Below are 22,462 nucleotides of genomic sequence, written 5' to 3' on the forward strand. Positions count from 1 at the left end.
TAACTGACTGGAATTTTTTGATGCGTAGCAAAGAGCGCCAAAAACGGCCCCTCCCCCTCACACACAGCAGTGAAGAGAAACGAAACTGTCATAATTAAAACCAAACAACTGCCAAGTGGAAAATAATGCCCAAATATTTATTCACTCAGTACCTCAGAAATGTAAACGATTCTACATTCCAGCAAAAACGTTTAACATGATAAATACTTATTAAAAGGATTAGTGACTTTTAACAGAGTAGTTCCGGTGAAATACCATCCCCAGAATACTGAAGTGTATACATACATGTCATTATAACGGTATGGCAGGATTTTCTCATCAATTCCATTCAGAAAATAAAAACTGCTACATACCTCAATGCAGATTCATCTGCCCGCTGTCCCCTGATCTGAAGCTTTTACCTCCCTCAGATGGCCGAGAACAGCAATATGATCTTAACTACTCCGGTTAAAATCATAGTAAAAAACTCTGGTAGATTCTTCCTCAAACTCTGCCAGAGAAGTAATAACACGCTCCGGTGCTATTGTAAAATAACAAACTTTTGATTGAAGTCATAAAAACTAAGTATAATCACCATAGTCCTCTCACACATCCTATCTAGTCGTTGGGTGCAAGAGAATGACTGGGACTGACGTAGAGGGGAGGAGCTATATGCAGCTCTGCTGGGTGAATCCTCTTGCATTTCCTGTTGGGGAGGAGTTATATCCCAGAAGTAATGATGACCCGTGGACTGATCACACATAACAGAAGAAAAAAGGTGTAACAACAGTTGATGTCTGTCTGCAGTATCTGTATTATCTATTATGAAGTGTGCAATATTTGTATAGTCACTAAGTCATTGTCACACGATGTGTCACTAAGTTTGTACTAGAGATGATTCTTATACTCACCGTCCACTGCATGCAAATCTCTGTGTTCTTGGAAGCAGCTGTAATATTTGTATTTTTTGCCACAGATGTCACACGTGTACCGAAAATTGTCTGTAAGAATGAAAATATGTATGCTAGCAGGCTTAAATGAATGACTGGACATAAGAGCATATTCAGATGCATAGGGAATCCCTGCTGCAACTGAAAAGACATAAGGACGTAAAAGGAGAGGACACAATGGGTTAACATATTAACTACTCAGTTTGAATTTAGTTTCATTTACGGTGCTAGTGAATGTTCATAGCTCCGGTGTAGAAGGTGCTGTGGAGAAATGGCCTCTCTATAGAGTAAGATCAACTCATTTGATGGAAAACATCCTCATATTAAATCAATTTAACCTTTAGATTAAAACACCACAGCAGACACTCATATCACAATGAAATGTTTCCTATCCTATCAGTACTAATGAGAAATGAATAATATGTCCAGCATTTCTATAACTCACGTGCAATGCTGTAGGGTCCTGCACTCTTTAAAACATAACCAAATGAATAGAGACAACAGCCCTGTGAAATATCTTCCAGGAAATGTTTTATTCCAGCGTAGAGGATAAAAATACAGACCATGTTTTAAGTTTTAAATACTTAAAGGGACACTGAACCCAAATTTTTTCTTTCATGATTCAGATAGAGCATGCAATTTTAAGCAATTTCTAATTTACTCCTATTAGCAAATGTTCTTCATTCTCTTGCTATCTTTATTTGAAAAAGAAGGCATCTAAGCTTTTTTCTTGGTTCAGAACTGTGGACAGCACTTTTTTATTGGTGGATGAATTTATCCACAAATCAGCAAGAACAACCAAGGTTGTTCATCAAAAATGGGCCGGCATCTAAACTTACATTCTTGCATTTCAAACAAAGATACTAAGAGAATGAAGAAAATTTGATAATAGGAGTAAATTAGAAAGTTGCTTAAAATGGCATGCTCTATCTGAATCATGAAAGAAAAAATTTGGGTTTAGTGTCCCTTTAAATCATGTCATGTTAAGATACACCAAACCACACACCTTTATACATCTCACCAGCTGACTCCTTAACATTTTGATTAATATCTTCATTATTCATTATTAACTATACCTATAAACACTATCGCCACCTAGTGTCAAGTATTCAAATTACAATCAAAAAATTAATAAAAGGCAACAGAACCTATAAAATAAACACCACTCCATCTCCCTATTCATGCACTTAGGATACATAGCATCAAGTTTATAGATCCAATAAGCTTCACGTTTCTTTAGATATAATTCTCTATTACAACCCATTCTTATAACAGCAACATGTTCAATGATCTGAAATCTTAATTGAGATACAGAATAACGAGCAGCTATAAAGTGATGGGACACAGGGGCCTCTTGATCCTTCTAAAGGAATGTGAAGCTTATTGGATCTATATCTATGTCAGATTTGAATCAATTCCATAAATGTGCCCCTTACAGTATGTAATTAACTGAAAAGGTGTAACCCCTTAACAACACACGTCGTACAGGGTACGTAAAACACAAACTGGTCTTTAAAGACCAACGACGATGTCTGCCAGTACCTAAAATAGTGAAAAGTAGTTAGTGGGGGAGGGTTAGAGAGTTCTTGGGGGGGGGGGGGGGGTCAATGAGGTATGAGGTTGGGGGCTAAGGGGGGATCCTACACAGCAGAATATATATATATATATATTTTTATTTTTTTTAAATAAAAAATAAAATGAAGAAAAGCATTTTATTTCAGTACTGGCAGACTTTCTGCCAGTACTTAAGATGGCGGGGACAATTGTGGGGTGGGGGAGGGATCAGGGGGTGGGATGTGTCAGGTGGGAGGCTGATCTCTACACTAAAGCTAAAATTAACCCTACAAGCTACCTAATTAACCCCTTCACTGCTGAGCCTAATACAAGTGTGGTGTGCAGCGGCATTTAGCAGCCTTCTAATTACCAAAAAGTAATGCCAAAGCCATAAATGTCTGCTATTTCTGAACAAAGGGGATCCCAGAGAAGCATTTACAACCATTTGTGCCATAATTGCACAAGTTGTTTGCAAACCAATTCAGTGGGAAACCCAAAGTTAGTGAACGTTTGTGAAAAAGTGAACATTTTTTTTTATTTGATTGCATTTGGCGGTAAAATGGTGGCATGAAATATACCAAAATGGGCCTAGATCATTACTTTGGGTTGTCTTCTAAAATATATATATATATATATATATATATATATATATATATATACACATGTGAAGGGTTATTCAGGGATTCCTAACAGATATCAGTGTTACAATGGAAATAGCAAAGTGCTACTTGTACTTATTGCCCTATAACGTGCAAAAAAGCAAAGAACTTGTAAACATTGGGTATTTCTATACTCAGGACAAAATGTAGAAACTATTTAGCATGGGTGTTTTGGTGGTTGTAGATGTGTAAGTTAGAAAAAGTGTGGGTTTTTTTCTCAATTTTTTCATCATATTTTATAATTTGTTTTATAGTAAATTTATAAAATATGATGAAAAAATGGAATCTTAAGAAAATCCATTTAATGGTGAAAAAAAACCCGGTATATAATATGTGTGGGTACAGTAATTGAGTAAGAGGAAAATTACAGCTAAACACAAACACCGCAGAAATGTAAAAATAGCAGGTCAGAAAATGGAAAAGTACTGTGGTGCGCTAAACACATTTTACATTCCTATGTTCTTCACAAAGAAAATGTACTTATTATGAAATATATATTTCAATATATATATCTAATACTGTTCATATAAAATACATATCTATAAGTATATATCTATAGGAATAGATATGCAGGTATAGGTATATACAGATATATATAGAAATATGTATTTAAGAATAAAAAACAGAATTTATGCTTACCTGATAAATTTCTTTCTTTTGCGATGTACCGAGTCCACGGATTCATCCTAACTTGTGGGATATTGTCCTTCCTGACAGGAAGTAGCAAAGAGAGCACCACAGCAGAGCTGTCTATATAGCTTCCCCCTTAACTCCACCCCCCAGTCAATCGACCGAAGGCCAAGGAAGAAAAGGAGAAACTATAAGGTGCAGAGGTGACTGAAGTTTACATAAAAAATACTATCTGTCTTGAATAGACAGGGCGGGCCGTGGACTCGGTACATCGCAAAAGAAAGAAATTTATCAGGTAAGCATAAATTCCGTTTTCTTTTGCAAGATGTACCGAGTCCATGGATTCATCCTAACTTGTGGGATACCAATACCAAAGCTTTAGGACACGGATGAAGGGAGGGACAAGACAGGAACCTAAACGGAAGGCACCACTGCTTGCAAAACCTTTCTCCCAAAAATAGCCTCCGAAGAAGCAAAAGTATCAAATTTTCTGTTCAACAGAAGCATCATTTTTAAAAGCCCATGTGGAAGCCAGCGCTCTAGTGGAGTGAGCTGTAATTCTTTCAGGAGGCTGCTGTCCAGCAGTCTCATAAGCCAAACGGATGATGCTTTTCAGCCAAAAGGAAAGAGAGGTAGCCGTAGCCTTTTGACCTCTACGCTTTCCAGCATAGACAACAAAGAAAGAAGATGATTGGCGAAAATCTTTGGTTGCCTGCAAATAAAACTTCAAGGCATGAACCACGTCCAAGTTGTGCAACAGACTGTACTTCTTAGAAGAAGGATTAGGACACAGAGAAGGAACAACAATTTCCTGATTGATATTCCTGTTAGAAACAACCTTAGGGAGGAACCCAAGTTTGGTACGCAAAACCACCTTATCAGCATGGAAAACAAGATAAGGCGAGTCACATTGTAATGCAGATAGTTCAGAAACTCTTCGAGCTGAAGAGATAGCAACTAGAAACAGAACTTTCCAAGATAGAAGCTTAATATCTGTGGAATGCATGGGTTCAAATGGAACCCCCTGAAGAACTTTAAGAACTAAATTGAGACTCCATGGCGGAGCAACAGGTTTAAACACAGGCTTAATTCTAACTAAAGCCTGACAAAAAGCCTGAAAGTCTGGGACATCTGCCAGACGCTTGTGCAACAGAATAGACAAAGCAGATATCTGTCCCTTTAAGGAACTAGCGGACAATCCTTTCTCCAATCCTTCTTGGATAAAAGACAAAATCCTAGGAATCCTGATCTTACTCCATGAGTAGCCTTTGGATTCACACCAAAAAAGATATTTACGCCATATCTTATGATAGATCTTCCTGGTGACAGGCTTTCGAGCGTTCAATCTCCAAGCAATCAGTTGCAGAGAAATTAGATTTGGATGCTTGAATGGACCTTGAATCAAAAGGTCCCGTCTCAGTGGCAGAGTCCATGGTGGCAGGGATGACATGTCCACCAGGTCTGCATACCAAGTCCTGCGTGGCCACACAGGCGCTATCAAAATCACTGAAGCTCTCTCCTGTTTGATTCTGGCAATCAGACGTGGAAGGAGAGGGAATGGTGGAAACACATAAGCCAGGTTGAACGACCAGGGTACTGCTAGAGCATCTATCAGTACTGCCTGAGGATCCCTTGACCTGGATCCGTAACGAGGAAGTTTGGCGTTCTGACGAGACGCCATCAGATCCAATATTGGTGTGCCCCATAGCTGAACCAGTTGAGCAAACACCTCCGGATGGAGCTCCCACTCCCCCGGATGAAAAGTCTGACGACTTAGAAAATCTGCCTCCCAGTTCTCCACCCCTGGGATATAGATCGCTGATAGATGGCAAGAGTGAGTCACTGCCCATCGGATTATCCTGGAAACTTCTATCATCGCCAAGGAACTCCTTGTTCCCCCCCTGATGATTGAAATAAGCTACAGTCGTGATGTTGTCCGACTGAAACCTGATGAATCCGGCCGAAGCCAGCTGAGGCCACGCCTGAAGAGCATTGAATATCGCTCTTAATTCCCGAATATTTATCGGTAGGAGGGCCTCCTCCTGAGTCCACAAACCCTGTGCTTTCAGGGAATTCCAGACTGCACCCCAGCCCAGTAGGCTGGCGTCCGTCGTCACAATAACTCACGCTGGCCTGCGGAAACACATTCCCCTGGACAGGTGATCCTGTGACAACCACCAAAGAAGAGAGTCTCTGGTCTCTTGATCCAGATTTATCTGAGGAGATAAATCTGCATAATCCCCATTCCACTGTTTGAGTATGCATAGTTGCAGTGGTCTGAGATGGAAGCGAGCAAACGGAACTATGTTCATTGCCGCTACCATAAGTCCGATTACCTCCATACACTGAGCTACTGACGGCCGAGGAATGGAATGAAGAGCTCGGCAGGTGGTTAAAATCTTTGATTTCCTGACCTCCGTCAGAAATATTTTCATGTCCACCGAATCTATCAGAGTTCCCAAGAATGGAACTCTTGTGAGAGGAATAAGAGAACTCTTTTTCACGTTCACCTTCCACCCATGAGATCTTAGAAAGGCCAACACTAAGTCCGTGTGAGACTTGGCAAGTTGGAAAGTCGATACTTGAATTAAGATGTCGTCTAGATAAGGCGCCACTGCTATGCCCCTCGGCCTTAGGACCGCCAGAAGGGACCCTAGTACCTTTCTGAAGATTCCTGGCACCGTGGCCAACCCGAAGGGAAGAGCCACAAACTGGTAATGCCTGTCCAGAAAGGCAAACCTGAGGAACTGGTGATGATCTTTGTGGATAGGAATGTGTAGATACGCATCCTTTAGATCCACGGTAGTCATATATTGACCCTCCTGGATCATTGGTAAAATAGTCCGAATGGTTTAGGATCTTGAGATCTAGAATTGGTCTGAAGGTTCCCTCTTTTTTGGGAACCACAGATTGGAGTAGAAACATTGCCCCTGTTCTGTTTTTCGGAACTGGGCAGATAACTCCCATGGTAAAAAGGTCTTCTACACAGTGTAAGAACGCCTCTCTTTTTGTCTGCTTTACAGACAATTGAGAAAGATGGAACCTCCCCCTTGGAGGAGAATCTTTGAAATCTAGGAGATACCCCTGGGTTACAATTTCTACGGCCCAGGAGTCCTGAACGTCTCTTGCCCAGGCCTGAGCAAAGAGAGAAAGTCTGCCCCCTACTTGATCCGGTCCCGGATCGGGGGCTACCCCTTCATGCTGTCTTAGTGGCAGCAGCAGGCTTTTTGCCTGTTTACCATTGTTCCAAGTCTGGTTAGGTCTCCAGGTTGGCTTGGATTGAGCAAAGTTCCCCTCTTGCTTTGCAGCAGCGGAAGAGGAAGCGGGACCACCCTTGAAGTTTCGAAAGGAAAGAAAATTATTTTGTTTGGTCCTTGTCTTTTTGACTTATCTTGAGGGAGGGCATGACCCTTCCCTCCAGTGATGTCTGAAATGATCTCTTTCAGTGCAGGCCCGAATAGGGTCTTACCTTTGAAAGGGATGGTCAAAAGCTTAGATTTAGATGACACATCAGCTGACCACGACTTAAGTCATAACGCTCTTCGCGCTAAAATGGCAAAACCTGAATTCTTTGCCGCTAACTTAGCAAGATGAAAAGCGGCGTCTGTAATAAAAGAATTAGCCAACTTAAGGGCCTTAATTCTGTCCAAAATATCATCTAGTGGGGTCTCCATCTGAAGAGCCTCAAACCAAAAAGCAGCTGCAGTGGTTACCGGAACAATGCACGCTATAGGTTGAAGAAGAAAACCCTGATGAACAAAAAATTTCTTTAGGAGACCCTCTAACTTTTTATCCATAGGATCAATGAAAGCACAACTGTCTTTAATAGGTATAGTTGTATGCTTAGCCAGAGTAGAAATAGCTCCCTCCACCTTAGGGACCGTCTGCCATGAGTCCTTTATGGTGTCAGAAATGGGGAACATTTTCTTAAAAACAGGAGGGGGAGCGAACGGAATACCTGATCTATCCCACTCCTTAGTAACAATGTCCGAAATCCTCTTAGGGACCGGAAAAACATCAGTGTAAACAGGAACTTCGAAATATTTGTCCATTTTACACAATTTCTCTGGAACGACAACAGGGTCACAATCATCCAGAGTAGCTAAAACCTCCCTGAGCAATAAACGGAGGTGCTCTAGCTTAAATTTAAATGCCGTCATATCTGAATCTGTCTGAGGGAACATCTTTCCTGAATCAGAAATCTCTCCCTCAGACAGCAAATCCCTCATCCCTACCTCAGAACATTGTGAGGGAATATCGGATACGGCTACTAAAGCATCAGAAGGCTACTGCGCTTCCCTTGCAACCCTGGCAGGATAAAACCTCTGTGAGGGTAGCATTCATAACTGAGGCCATATCTTGCAAGGTGACAGAATTAGACGCACTAGAAGTACTTGGCGTCGCTTGTGCGGGCGTAATTGGTTGTGACACTTGGGGAGAACTAGATGGCGAAACCTGATTTCTTTCTGTCTGAGAATCATTTAATGCCAAATTCTTAGAAGTCAAAATATGCTGTTTGCAATTTAAAGACATATCAGTACAATTGGGACACATTCTTAGAGGGGGGTTCCACAATGGCTTCTAAACAAATTGAACAATGAGTTTCCTCAGTGTCAGACATGTTTAACAGGCGAGTAATAAAGTAAGCAAGCTTGGAAAACACTTTATTTAATGAAAAAAACACAATTTGCAAAAACGTTACTGTACCTTTAAGAGAAAAAAAGGCATACACAAACTGCAAAACAGGTTAGAATTGCTTCAAAAATTCCGAAATTTTAACAGTGTACCCACTAAGTTTTAGAAGTATTGCACCACAAGTAAAAAAGCAATAGACCCCCAAATGAAAAAAACAGATTGATAATTGTCTAAAACTGGTTAAAAAACCCTAAAGCACCTTGCCACAGCTCTACCTGCCCTTAGGAAGCGATAATATGGGGTTTAAAGCTTCAATTAGTCCCTCAGAAGACTATCAGGACCTCAGGAGAAGTTGCTTGCTGCTTGTAAATGTAGGCCCCGCCCACCTCACTCGATGTTGCTGGGGCCTACACAAAACTAAAATACCCTGCCTGAAAGCCATGTGGGTTATAAACAACCCCAAAGAACCCTCAAGCAATGTCCCATAAAACAGAAAACGTTACTCCCAGACACAAAAACCTTTGTCCCAAATTCACATAACAAACTGAGTGCCCACAAAAAAATTAACCCTTTATGCAAGCTAGTAAAAACCTCTGATAACACTAGGATTACTGCTTGCCCTTCCTGAGTTAACACAGTCTCTGCAGAAAATATGACTGAACATACCTCATTGCTGTGTAGCAAGAAACCGTTCCTCACACTGAAGTTTTTCTGTACTCCTCAGCTAGCTCATGTAGGAACAGCAGTGGACCTTAGTTACAAATGCTAAGATCATCAACCTCCAGGCAGAAATCTTCATCTATGTCCTGCCTGAGAGCAAATAGTACAACACCGGTACCATTTAAAAATAACAAACTCTTGATTGAAGATGAAATAAAAACTAACAGTTTAACACCTCTTCTCTTTACTCTTCCTGCTTAGAGCCAGCAAAGAGAATGACTGGGGGGTGGAGTTAAGGGGGGAGCTATATAGACAGCTCTGCTGTGGTGCTCTCTTTGCTACTTCCTGTCAGGAAGGACAATATCCAACAAGTTAGGATGAATCCGTGGACTCGGTACATCTTGCAAAAGAAATGACATTATCCTGTAAGTGAAGAACATTGGAATTTTAAATATGTACAGTAAATATAAAGTAAAAGACAAATATATATGTACACACACATAAGTGTGTGTGTGTATATATATATATATATATATATATGTATACACACACATATGTATGTATCGCTACATGTATTTTGGATGTTTTTATGACACACTTTTTATTCGAGCGTAACAGTTAATTTGAACGTGTTAAATTAAATTGCGCTCAAGTAAAACATGCGCTACTTTCGATGCACGAAAACACCTGGAATAAACCTCCTATCGCTTGCGCGCAAACGTTAGTGCGACACTCGTAATCTGGCACAAAATATATAATGTATTTCGACAACTGATATATGTATTTCCATTGCTAATTTTTTAGCAACTGATTGAATGCATGTCTTATACAGTAAAAGTATACATTCACACAAAAAAATGAAAGATGCATATTATGATGAATTGAAAAAGAGGGTTTTTGATAACATAATAGAGTTCCATAGTTTCACACAAAATAAAAGATTAGGATTTAAAAATTATACGAGAAGGAAAAAATAGAGATATTTGATTATATAAAAAACAGATTTTTTATTTTTGAGAGAGAGAGGGAGAACATTTTGATTATATGAGAGAGATATTTTCAATTTTATAACAGAGAGAGAGAAACAGATATTTTTTGATTACTTGAGGGAGAAAGTAATATTTTCAGATATATGAATGGGAGAAAGCAGATTTTGCATATGAGATTGAGAGATAGCAAGACAGAAAGACTGTTTGTGCACATGATTTCTCTGCTCCTACACCATCATTCACTTACTGCTTAGTATATGTTTGTATAAAATGTAGGATATGTATAATAGTCAAAAAATAGTTTCCTTTGTGCTGATACTTTTGGCTGCAGAGCAAATGTAGGCACAAACTAACAGGGTATGATAACAAATGCATCCTCACTTTAATTCAATACCACAATCCATTTTAGGTCCAACTCACTCATTTAAGTACAAATGTGTTTCTTTCACTACATTTTCTCGTTTTAAGTTTGAAACCCACAAAGAAACAAAATGTATGCTTACCTGATTAATTATTTTCTTTCGGAATGATGATGATGGTCCATAATACTCCATAACATGTGGGTGATATTTTCTGCCACTAGTTGGAGGTCAAGAACCCACATAAGAGCTTAAAATCCCTCCCACCACTATTCAGTTCAAGGTATAGCTGAGCAGAGAATTAATCAGGTAAGCATATATTTTTTTTTCTTTCGGAAAAGGATGATGGTCCACAGCATATGGGATTAATACCCAAGCAGATGATCTATGTTACGGAAAGGGTTGGGCAATTTTTCTGGCAGTTCCTATTTAGCAGACATTGCTGCCTGAAGGACTTTCCTGCCGAATGCTGTTTGTACATCAGGAAGTTTAGCTTTCTTCCAATGAAAAAAAGAGGAAATAAAGTAGAAATTTGACCATTCAGGAAGCTATCAGACAAACCCTTGTCAAGGTTATCCTGTAAAAACAAAATGAAGAATTCTAGCAATCCTAAAGGAATACCAAGAAAACCCTCTAGAAGAGCATCAGTCAAAGTATGCCATCCAAATATTGTGATAAATATTTTGTGTAACTGGTTTTCTGGCTTATCGAATCTGAGAAACCTCTGTTTCAAAACTAGGTGTTCAACCTCTACGCCATTAAATTGAGAGGTTTGAAACCCTGATGGAAAAGAGGCCCTTGAGACAACAGTTCTTGTCTCAGAGGAAGAAGCCATAGAGGAGATGAAGACATCTGCACTAGATCTGCATACCATGCAGGCAAAGCTGGAGCAATTTAATTACTGAAGCTGACTCCTGTTTGATCCAAGCAATTACTCTTGGAAGAAGAACAAATGGAGGGAACAAGTATACTAGGTGAAATGTCCATGGACATACCAAGTTGTCTATCATGTGAGCCTTTGGTCTCTTGATCTTTCACAATACATTGGAAGGTTGCAATTTAAGTGAGAGTAGACTGCATGTAATCACTCAGTGATTGAAAATAATCCGCTTTCCAGCTTAATCCACTTCCCAGCTGTTCACACCTAGCATGTAAACTGCTGATATCGAGTAATGATTCCTCTCTGCCCAAGACAGACTCTAAGACACTTTCTGCAAAGCCAGTAGACAGCATAGCCCCTTGATGATTTATGTAGTCCACCGCTGTGATACTGTTTAACTGGAAATAGTTAAACTTTTCCTCCTTCAGAGGGCCAGGACTGAAGACCCCAAAGAATCGCTCAGAAAGTTGCAGAATGTTGATTAGTAACCTTGCCACTAGAGGAGACCAGATTCCTTGCGCTCTTTTAGAATCCTAGACCGCCTCACAGCCTTAAAAAGCGGCGTCCGTCATAACAATAGCCAATGACAGACTAAGAAAAGATGCCAATGGGTCAAAGAAGGTCTTTGTATACACCAAGAGAGAAAGATTGTCTGACAGAGAAATCCAGAGCAATCTGCTGATCCAAATGTAGATAATTATTTGACCACTGATTGAGCATATACAATTAAAGGGGTCGCCAGTGGAGACGAGCAAAAATAAATTAGTCTGAAGCAGCTACCATAGACCCACCACTTACATTTACTGAGCTACTGATGGATTTTGTGTGGTTCTGTCAGAATGGTCTTGGTGAAAAAACTGGAAAAAATGGAGCCTGTGTGAGTGATGGCTAGAGACAGGGAGGTAGCCTGCATTAGGATCTCGTCCATATACAGGCAATTGAGGTCCCCTGAGCTCTGATCATCGCCAACAATGCTCTTAGCACCTTTGTGAAGATGTGAGGAGCTGTAACTAGACCAAATGGAAGAGCAACAAATTGGTAATGTTTGTCTACAAATGCAAACCATGTGGATAGGTTGTGTAAGTATGCATCCTTTAGGTTTATAGCAGACCTGAATTGACCCTGTTGGATTAAGGGTAGAATTCTGCGAATGGTTTCCATCTTGAAAGTGGAGACCCTGACAAGCTTGTTTAGAGTTTTCAAATCTAAAATTAGTCTGAAAGTCCCTTCCTTTATTTGGACAATGACTAGATTGGAGTAAAATCCTTGACCCTGTTGAGACACACGTACTGTGATAATTTCTCCTATATCCTATAAATTGCAGAAAAGGCAGCTGCATTTATAGGTTTTTTGGGGGCATGTAACAAATGGAAACGTTCTTGAGCAGGCCTGGAGCGAAAGCCTATCCTGTAGCCCTGGGATATGAAGTTTTGAACCCAGGGGTCCTGAACAGACTGGAACCAGGCCCTCTGAAAAAACTCTTTCTGATCTGGGGGCCGCACCTGTATGCAGAGTTGGTGTTGATGTTGGGCTGCTTGTCTTTTGCTTATGAAGAATAAGGCTTCCAGGCTGGTTTGGATAGTTCCGACTTCTGAGAAGAAGAGGACTTCTAAACTCCTGAGGAAATAAAGGAACAAAGCCTAATATTTGGTCTGTTCTTTCCCTCAGATTATTATCTTGAGGAAGAAAAGCTACTTTCCCACCAGTCACAGTCTCAATAATTGAGTCCAAATCAGAGCCAAATAGAATCTTCCCTTGAAAGGAAAGAGTCATCAACCTATTTTTGATACCATGTCAGCGAACCAAGATTTAACCATAAGGTCCCTTACCAGTACTGCCATAGACATAGTGTTGACATCAATTTTGATAATGTCTATTATAATGTAGCCATTTTAAAGGTTCTAAGCAATTTTTGAGATCCTCAGTAAAGGAATAGTCAGAAACCATTTTGGATAACAAATCGCACCAGAGAGGCCCTGTCGCAGTCACACAGGTAATATCCAAGGTTAGTGGAAACAGCACACCTGTATGTTTTTTCAGTGGGGCACGGAGTGACAAACTTGCCAAGTCTCCTTAATATCCAGAAATTCAAAGAACTCCAGCCACCACATTCAATAAAAGACCTTTATTCTTTCAAATATAGGGTCCCAGCAACATATACAACGTTTCAAGCCTGCAATAGACTCTTAGTCATGCAGTCACACAGGTGACAGACACTGCTAGTTTAAGCAGAAGACATGTCTGAAGGAAGAGCTTTCTCAGGAAAGACAATTTTGCGGTCCATTGGATCCCTGAACAAGGTGCTATCCCCATGGGGTTTTCGATAGTTACAAATTCTGCTTAAGAACCGGGTATATTCTCTTAAACCTGGAAGAATGAACAAAAGAAATACCAGGTTGCTTTCCATTCTTTGGCTATAGAATCAGAAACCAAATCTGGAAACTGAAATACCTCGTGGATTTTAAGAGGAGCTCTTAAAACAACATTTAACTGATTTACAGGCTTGTTTATATCAGGTTTTCCTTTTGAAACATCCAAAGTTCTCAGTACATCAAGCAATAATGTGCGAATATATTCCCTCTTAAATCTGAAAGCACTGTCAAATTCAGGGTCAGATACAGGGTCCTGGTCCCCTGCCGACACTTCCCCATCTGAATTGGGTGATTTTGAGTCCTCAGAGTCAGAGCTCTGACACAGGGCAGCAATTTGAGATTGAGAGGAAAGAGCTTGCATGTTCATATAAAGAAAGTGAAGTAAATCACCACATTTGAGTTTATGCTTACTTTGCTTGGGGATAGCTGCTAAATATTTTACCATAGCCCTGTTTAAATTATTTTTGTACTCAGGCATAAAATCAGTAAAGGCTCCCTGAGTAAGATATTCACAATATAATTCCTTATAGGAAACAAAGGTATGCAAGCTGATTATCATGCAGCTACTGAGGTACACAACTACTAGATGGTTAAATAACCTAGCACATTGGAGCAGATATGAAAAACAGACATAAATATGAACTGGAAGAGGCCCTCTACACTAACAAAGTTGCTCCCCTGACATTTGCACACACTATAGGGTAAGGAATGCCTAGGTCCCACGTTAACTGTGCCCCTAAGTGACTGCCTGGCAGCTCCTGTATCCATGTAAGCAGTTTTCTTTTTGGAAAAAACAATTGTAGCTCCTAAGGATATTTCCTCCCCAACTGCAGATCTGGAGTGAGGAGGAAAAGACCAAGAAGATGAGGGGCGGGGTTAAATCACGGAAGAGTGCCAATGCCTAAGACAGGCTTACAATGTGGGAAAAAAACACTATTTTAAAGATTTGCATAAAAAACCTGAAAAATATGCCCCACACATATCCAGCTAACCGGATTGTCTCTGAGGTAACCGCTGATTGCACAGAGAAATCGGCTGTTTTCTTAAAAGGGCCATACACCCATTTTACAATGTGGTTGAAAAGGGAGTCCTAGTACTGTCAAAGGGTCCAAAAGGGATGCCATTAATACTAGAGAACCTTCTAGAATGATGTAGGTCAATAAATAACCTGATTTAGGCAAAATGTGTCAGTGGGAGGGCAGGCTAAGTCCCCTGGCTATGCTGTACCTGTGTCAGAGTACCTACAAATAGCCTCTGGGCATTGTATGTGCTGTAACAAGTCACTTACCTGAAGAAGCACCCTCCAACGACTTACCAGGCATGTAGCTGCAGCAGTATCCAATAGAGAGCCCATCCAGTGCTGGTACATGTACCACAGAGGATATTATTATTATTATTATCATCATTTATTTGTATAGCACCGCCAAATTCCGTAGCGCTGGGGATATCTGAGTAAATACCATTATCCCACATGGGGAGGCTAAGGACAAGTCCCTGTGATGCCTGAGGGTAGTTATGGCTAAAATCCCATAGGGACATACTGTGCACATAACAGGGTATTCCTGTGTTCCTGTATCATTCAGTTGTTGTAAATTCTTTCTTATGTCTGCTTTCTGAATATGCCCCAGGGATAAGGGTCTTACATTGGTCTGAGCTCCCAAATATAAATTCATAAGCAAGTAGCTTAAACACCTCTATTCTCAAAAATCTTCTGTGAGGTCAAGAACAGAATTGAATAGAAATGGGAGGGATTTTAAGCCCTTATGTGGGTTCTTGACCTCCTCAATATATTACACGTTATGGAGCACTATGGACCATTATTTTCAGAAAGAAAATAACCATGCCCTTTGCATAACAAAGAGGAAGATTGTCTAAACTCCTTAGTAGCCTGAAGATAAAACTTCAAGCCGAGAACCACATCCAAATTGTGAAGTAAGCGTTCCTTCAATGAAGAAGGATTAGGACACAAGGACGGAACCACAATCTCCTGATTGATGTTGTGATCTGACACAACCTTAAGAAGAAAACCTAATTTAGTACGTAAAACTGCCTTATCTGCATGAAAAATCAGATAAGGGGGCTCACATTGCAAAGCAGAGATCTCAGATACTCTGCGCACAGAGGCAATAGCCAATAAAAAGAGAACCTTCCAAGATAACAATTTAATGTCAACGGAATGCAGAGGCTCAAACAGAACTTTTTGCAAAACACGAAGAACAAGATTTAGGCTCCAAGGAGGAGCCCCAGATCTAAACACAGGTCTGATCCTAATCAGACCCTTAATAAAGGACTGCACGTCTGGAAGATCAGGAACTGAAAGTGTTCCCTGTGGATTGGAACATGAAGGTAAGCGTCCTTCAGATCTATAGTGGTCATAAACTGGCCTTCCTGAATCAAAGGAAAGATGGACCTTATTGTCTCCATCTTGAAGGAAGGGACACTGAGAAATGTAAGCACTTTAGGTTCAGAATTGGGCGGAAAGTTCCCTCCTTCTTTGGGACCATTAAAAGGTTTGAATAGAACCCCAAAACTCTTTATTCGATAGGCACCGGGACAACAACTCCTGAGAAGGATAGATCCCGAATGCAACCTAGAAAGGCATCCCTCTTTTCTGGTCTGGTAGACAGATTCGAGAGAAGGAATCTGCCCCTTGGTGGATACAATTTGAAGACTATGTTGTATCCTTGAGATACCACCTCCAGGACCCACGGATCCTGTACATCTGAAAAAAAGAAACAGTTTGCCCCCTTCACGATTCGATCCCGGATCGGGGGCCGCCCCTTCATGCTGACATGTTTTCAGCAGGCTTCTTATTTTGCTTGGATTTATTCCAGGCCTGAGCTGGCTTCCAAGTACTCTTGGGTTGCTCGTTCTTGGAGGAGGACTGTTGTCATTGGGATTTGTCAGAACGAAAGGAACGGAAATTAGAAGATTATCGTCCCTTAGACATGTTGTTCTTATCTTGCGATAGGAAGGCACCCTTGCCTCCGGTAACTGTAGAAAAAAACAGAATTTATGCTTACCTGATAAATTACTTTCTCCAACGGTGTGTCCGGTCCACGGCGTCATCCTTACTTGTGGGATATTCTCCTCCCCAACAGGAAATGGCAAAGGCATATAGTCCCTCCCAGGCTCCGCCTACCCCAGTCATTCGACCGACGGACAGGAGGAAATATATATAGGAGAAACCATATGGTAACGTGGTGACTGTAGTTAGAGAAAATAATTCATCAGACCTGATTAAAAAACCAGGGCGGGCCGTGGACCGGACACACCGTTGGAGAAAGTAATTTATCAGGTAAGCATAAATTCTGTTTTCTCCAACATAGGTGTGTCCGGTCCACGGCGTCATCCTTACTTGTGGGAACCAATACCAAAGCTTTAGGACACGGATGAAGGGAGGGAGCAAATCAGGTCACCTAAACGGAAGGCACCACGGCTTGCAAAACCTTTCTCCCAAAAATAGCCTCCGAAGAAGCAAAAGTATAAAATTTGTAAAATTTGGCAAAAGAGTGCAGTGAAGACCAAGTCGCTGCCTTACATATCTGGTCAAAAGGAGCCTCGTTCTTGAAGGCCCATGTGGAAGCCACAGCCCTAGTGGAGTGAGCTGTGATACTTTCAGGAGGCTGCCGTCCGGCAGTCTCAAAAGCCAATCTGATAATGCTTTTAAGCCAAAAGGAAAGAGAGGTAGAAGTTGCTTTTTTACCTCTCCTTTTACCAGAATAAACAACAAACGAAGAAGATGTTTGTCTGAAACCTTCAGTAACCTCTAAATAGAATTTTAGAGCATGGACTACGTCCAAATTGTGTAACAAACGTTCCTTCTCTGAAACTGGATTCGGACACAAAGAAGGCACAACTATCTCCTGGTTAATATTTTTGTTGGAAACAACCTTCGGAAGAAAACCAGGCTCAGTACGCAAAACCACCTTATCTGCATGGACCAGATAGGGCGGAGAACACTGCAGAGCAGATAACTCAGAAACTCTTCTAGCAGAAGAAATTGCAACCAAAAAACAAAACTTTCCACGATAATAACTTAATATCTACGGAATGTAAGGGTTCAAACGGAACCCCTTGAAGAACTGAAAGAACTAGATTAAGACTCCAGGGAGGAGTCAAAGGTCTGTAAACAGGCTTGATTCTAACCAGAGCCTGAACAAACGCTTAAACGTCTGGCACAGCTGTCAGCCTTTTGTGAAGTAAAACAGATAAAGCAGAGATCTGTCCCTTCAGAGAACTTGCAGATAATCCTTTCTCCAAACCTTCTTGTAGAAAGGAAAGAATCTTAGGAATTTTTATCTTGTTCCATGGGAATCCTTTAGATTCACACCAACAGATATATTTTTTCCATATTTTATAGTAAATTTTTCTAGTTACAGGCTTTCTAGCCTGAATAAGAGTATCTATTACAGAATCTGAAAACCCACGCTTTGATAGAATCAAGCGTTCAATCTCCAAGCAGTCAGTTGGAGGGAAACCAGATTCGGATGTTCGAATGGACCCTGAACAAGAAGGTCCTGTCTCAAAGGTAGCTTCCATGGTGGAGCCGATGACATATTCACCAGGTCTGCATACCAAGTCCTGCGTGGCCACGCAGGAACTATCAAGATCACCGAAGCCCTCTCCTGATTGATCCTGGCTACCAGCCTGGGAATGAGAGGAAACGGTGGGAATACATAAGCTAGGTTGAAGATCCAAGGTGCTACTATTGTATCCACTAGAGTCGCCTTGGGATCCCTGGATTTGGACCCGTAACAAGGGACCTTGAAGTTCTGACGAGAGGCCATCAGATCCATGTCTGGAATGCCCCATAATTGAGTTATTTGGGCAAAGATTTCCGGATGGAGTTCCCACTCCCCCGGATGCTCCTCCATCACCAGGGAACTCCTTGTTCCCCCCTGATGGTTGATATATGCAACAGTCGTCATGTTGTCTGATTGACACCTTATGAATTTGGCCTTTGCTAGTCGAGGCCAAGCCTTGAGAGCATTGAATATCGCTCTCAGTTCCAGAATGTTTATCGGGAGAAGAGAGTCTTCCCGAGACCATAGACCCTGAGCTTTCAGGGGTTCCCAGACCGCGCCCCAGCCCACCAGACTGGCGTCGGTCGTGACAATGACCCACTCTGGTCTGCGGAAGCTCATTCCCTGTGACAGGTTGTCCAGGGTCAGCCACCAACGGAGTGAATCTCTGGTCCTTTGATCTACTTGAATCGTCGGAGACAAGTCTGTATAATCCCCATTCCACAGTCTGAGCATGCACAGTTGTAATGGTCTTAGATGAATTAGTGCAAAAGGAACTATGTCCATTGCCGCAACCATCAAACCTATTACTTCCATGCACTGCGCTATGGAAGGAAGGAGAACAGAATGAAGTACCTGACAAGAGCTTAGAAGTTTGATTTTCTGGCCTCTGTCAGAAAAATCTTAATTTCTAAGGAAACTATTATTGTTCCCAAGAAGGGAACTCTTGTTGACGGGGACAGAGAACTTTTTTCTATGTTCACTTTCCACCTGTGAGATCTGAGAAAGGCTAGGACAATGTCCGTATGAGCCCTTGCTTTTGACAGAGACGACACTTGAATCAGGATGTCGTCCAAGTAAGGTACTACTGCAATGCCCCTTGGTCTTAGCACCGCTAGAAGGGACCCTAGTACCTTTGTGAAAATCCTTGGAGCAGTGGCTAATCCGAATGGAAGTGCCACAAACTGGTAATGCTTGTCCAGAAAGGCGAACCTTAGGAACCGAAGATGTTCCTTGTGGATAGGAATATGTAGGTACGCATCCTTTAAATCCACCGTGGTCATGAATTGACCTTCCTGGATGGTAGGAAGGATCGTTCGAATGGTTTCCATTTTGAACGATGAAACCCTTAGAAACTTGTTTAGAATCTTGAGATCTAAAATTGGTCTGAATGTTCCCTCTTTTTTGGGAACTATGAACAGGTTGGAGTAAAACCCCATCCCTTGTTCTCCTAATGGAACAGGATGAATCACTCCCATTCTTGACAGGTCTTCTACACAATGTAAGAATGCCTGTCTTTTTATTTGGTTCGAATATAATTGAGACCTGTGGAACCTTCCCCTTGGGGGTAGTTCCCTGAATTCCAGGAGATAACCTTGAGAAACTATTTCTAGCGCCCAAGGATCCTGAATATCTCTTGCCCAAGCCTGAGCAAAGAGAGAAAGTCTGCCCCCCACCAGATCCGGTCCCGGATCGGGGGCCAACACTTCACGCTGTTTTGGTAGCAGTGGCAGGTTTCTTGGCCTGCTTACCCTTGTTCCAGCCTTGCATCGGTCTCCAGGCTGGCTTGGTTTGAGAAGTATTACCCTCTTACTTAGAGGGTGTAGAATTTGAGGCTGGTCCGTTTCTGCGAAAGGGACAAAAATTTGGCTTATTTTTAGCCTTAAAAGACCTATCCTGAGGAAGGGCGTGGCCCTTTCCCCCAGTGATGTCTGAAATAATCTCTTTCAAGTCAGGGCCAAACACCAAAAAAACTCTTTGCCATCTCCGTGGAGATGTTGCCTGTGCAACGGCAAAGAGAATGACTGGGGTAGGCGGAGCCTGGGAGGGACTATATGGCCAGCTTTGCTGGGCTCTTTGCCATTTCCTGTTGGGGAGGAGAATATCCCACAAGTAAGGATGACGCCGTGGACCGGACACACCTATGTTGGAGAAATGGAGTCCAGGCCTGGATCAAATAAAATCTTTCCCTTCAAAGGGAAGAGAAAGGAGTCTGGACTTAGAAGTCATATCTGCAGACCAAGACTTCTGTCATGAACCAAGCCTCCAGACTAAAAAGAAAAAGAAAAGGTCTGGGAGGCATTCTGCTAAGAAGGGCTGTATGGGGATTTGAACCTGTGGCTCTGTGATTGCTATTTCTGTTTGCTTACATGTTGAGCCACAGCCAGTTCTAGCAATAGCATGGATCTTAAAAGATCTGATAAATAACTATTTGCCTTACTTGTTATTACACCTGTGCAACACAAAGGTGTTCTCAATTCTGGAATTAATCAGAACCAACCCTGTGCAAAACCTCCCTATTTAAGGATGGCTTTTAGTCTGCATTAGTGTCTTCACATTGGATCTGTTTTGTCAAGTCAGAACCTGTTTCCTGTATTTCTTTGGAGAAAGATTTCCTTTGCACCTGTTTACAAGGTATTACCAGGAGAAAGCCTTTACCTTTAAACCTGTTACCAATCTTCAAGTTTGTTTCCTGCCTTGTGCATTTCCTGCACTCAGCAATTACAAGGAGAGAGACTTTACCTTTAAACCTGTTACCAGTTTGCAAGTTGTTTCCTGCATTGTGCAATTCCTGCACTCAGCAATTTCAAGGAGAGAGACTTTACCTTTAAACCTGTTACCAGTTTGCAAGTTGTTTGTTGCATTGTGCAATTCCTGCACTCAGCAATTACAAGGAGAGAGACTTTTCCTTTAAACCTGTTACCAGTTTGCAAGTTGTTTCCTGCCTTGTGCAATTCCTGGACTCAGCAATTACAAGGAGAAAGACTTTACCTTTAAACCTGCTACCTGTTTACAAGTTGTTTTCTGCCTTGTGCAAATCTTACATTTCAGTTATTACCAAGAGAAAGACTTTCCTTTTTGAATCTGCATCTCTGCTTACTAGTTTTCTTTATTTTCACTCCTGCTGTATGTGGTCTTAACATACCTGAGTAGCATATTTAAATATTCTGCAAGTATTTGCTTAAACAAAGTATTTTGTTGTTTAAATAAATTTGTTTTCATTTTCAATCAGTATGGCTTCTACTAATCTTCCTTTAAAGCAACTGTTCCAGACAATGAGGCTCTCACATGATATCCTGAGACAGAACATGACAACTTCAACCAGAGCGCCCGGTGGGCTAGGACCACAAAGCCAGAGGCCTTTGCATTTAGGCAAATAATTTGCATGTTCGCATCACAGATAAAATAATTAGCAATTCTCAGAGATTTCATTCTGTCTTCAATATCCCCAAGGGGAGACTTCATCTCAATGACTTCCGACAAAGAGTTGCACCAGTAGGTAGCCGCTCAGGCAACCACAGCAACTGCAGCCCCGTTTGAAACAAAAATTCCGTATGTTGAAACATCTTTCTCAGAAAGGTTTCCATTTTCTTATCCATCGGCTCTCTGAACTTAGAACTATCCTCAAGAGGTATAGTAGTATGTTTAGCAAGCATAGAGATAGCACAATCAACCTTAGGAATGGAGCCCCACAAGTCCAGTTGAGAGTCCGGGACTGGGAACAACTTTTTAAAAGTAGACGAGGGGGAAAAGGAAGAACCAATTCTTTCCCATTCGTTCTTAATAATGTTCGCCATCTTAACCGGCACAGGAAAAGTCAAAGGAACTTTCCTGTCTTCCTAAACTTTCCTGTCTAATTTAGGTATCATAGGTTCTTCAGGCAGCGCGGCCTCTAGAACCTCTAACGTAGACAGAATCTCCTTTAATAAAAAACGCAAGTGCTCAATTTTAAATCGGTTCCTCCACAGCAGGAGGCTTAGACGCTAAGGACTCCGATCTAGAAAGTTCAACCTCTGAAGCTACAGAGGTTAACTCATCATCGGATAACTGGGACATAATAGCTAAATCCGATAAATATTTAGATGACTCTGGGTTAGGAGAGCTATGTTTAACCTTTCTCTTGCGTTTGTTAGAGCGAGGTAATGCACTGAGGGCCGCAGACACCGCAGTTTGTAACTGCCTGGCACAGTCTGCAGGAAGAAAGCCCCCTCCGGATGGAGGATTAGATGTGCTACAGGGAACTGCATGTGGAGTGGATAATGTAGCAAG

At 41.4% G+C, this 22,462-nt stretch overlaps 1 protein-coding gene across 5 annotated transcripts in view; it reads right to left on the reverse strand.

The window, feature by feature from the left end:
• ZNF618 (zinc finger protein 618) overlaps positions 1-22,462 on the reverse strand; it is a 692,337-nt gene that overhangs the window by 236,276 nt on the left and 433,599 nt on the right. For all 5 annotated transcript variants that reach the window (XM_053696021.1, XM_053696019.1, XM_053696018.1 and 2 more), the window contains exon 6: positions 891-980. In XM_053696021.1, the coding sequence (XP_053551996.1) occupies positions 891-980 (90 nt within the window). The remainder of the gene's footprint in view (positions 1-890; positions 981-22,462) is intronic.

The sequence above is a fragment of the Bombina bombina genome, chromosome 12 (assembly GCF_027579735.1).
Source record: "Bombina bombina isolate aBomBom1 chromosome 12, aBomBom1.pri, whole genome shotgun sequence".
NCBI classification, from domain to species: domain Eukaryota; kingdom Metazoa; phylum Chordata; class Amphibia; order Anura; family Bombinatoridae; genus Bombina; species Bombina bombina.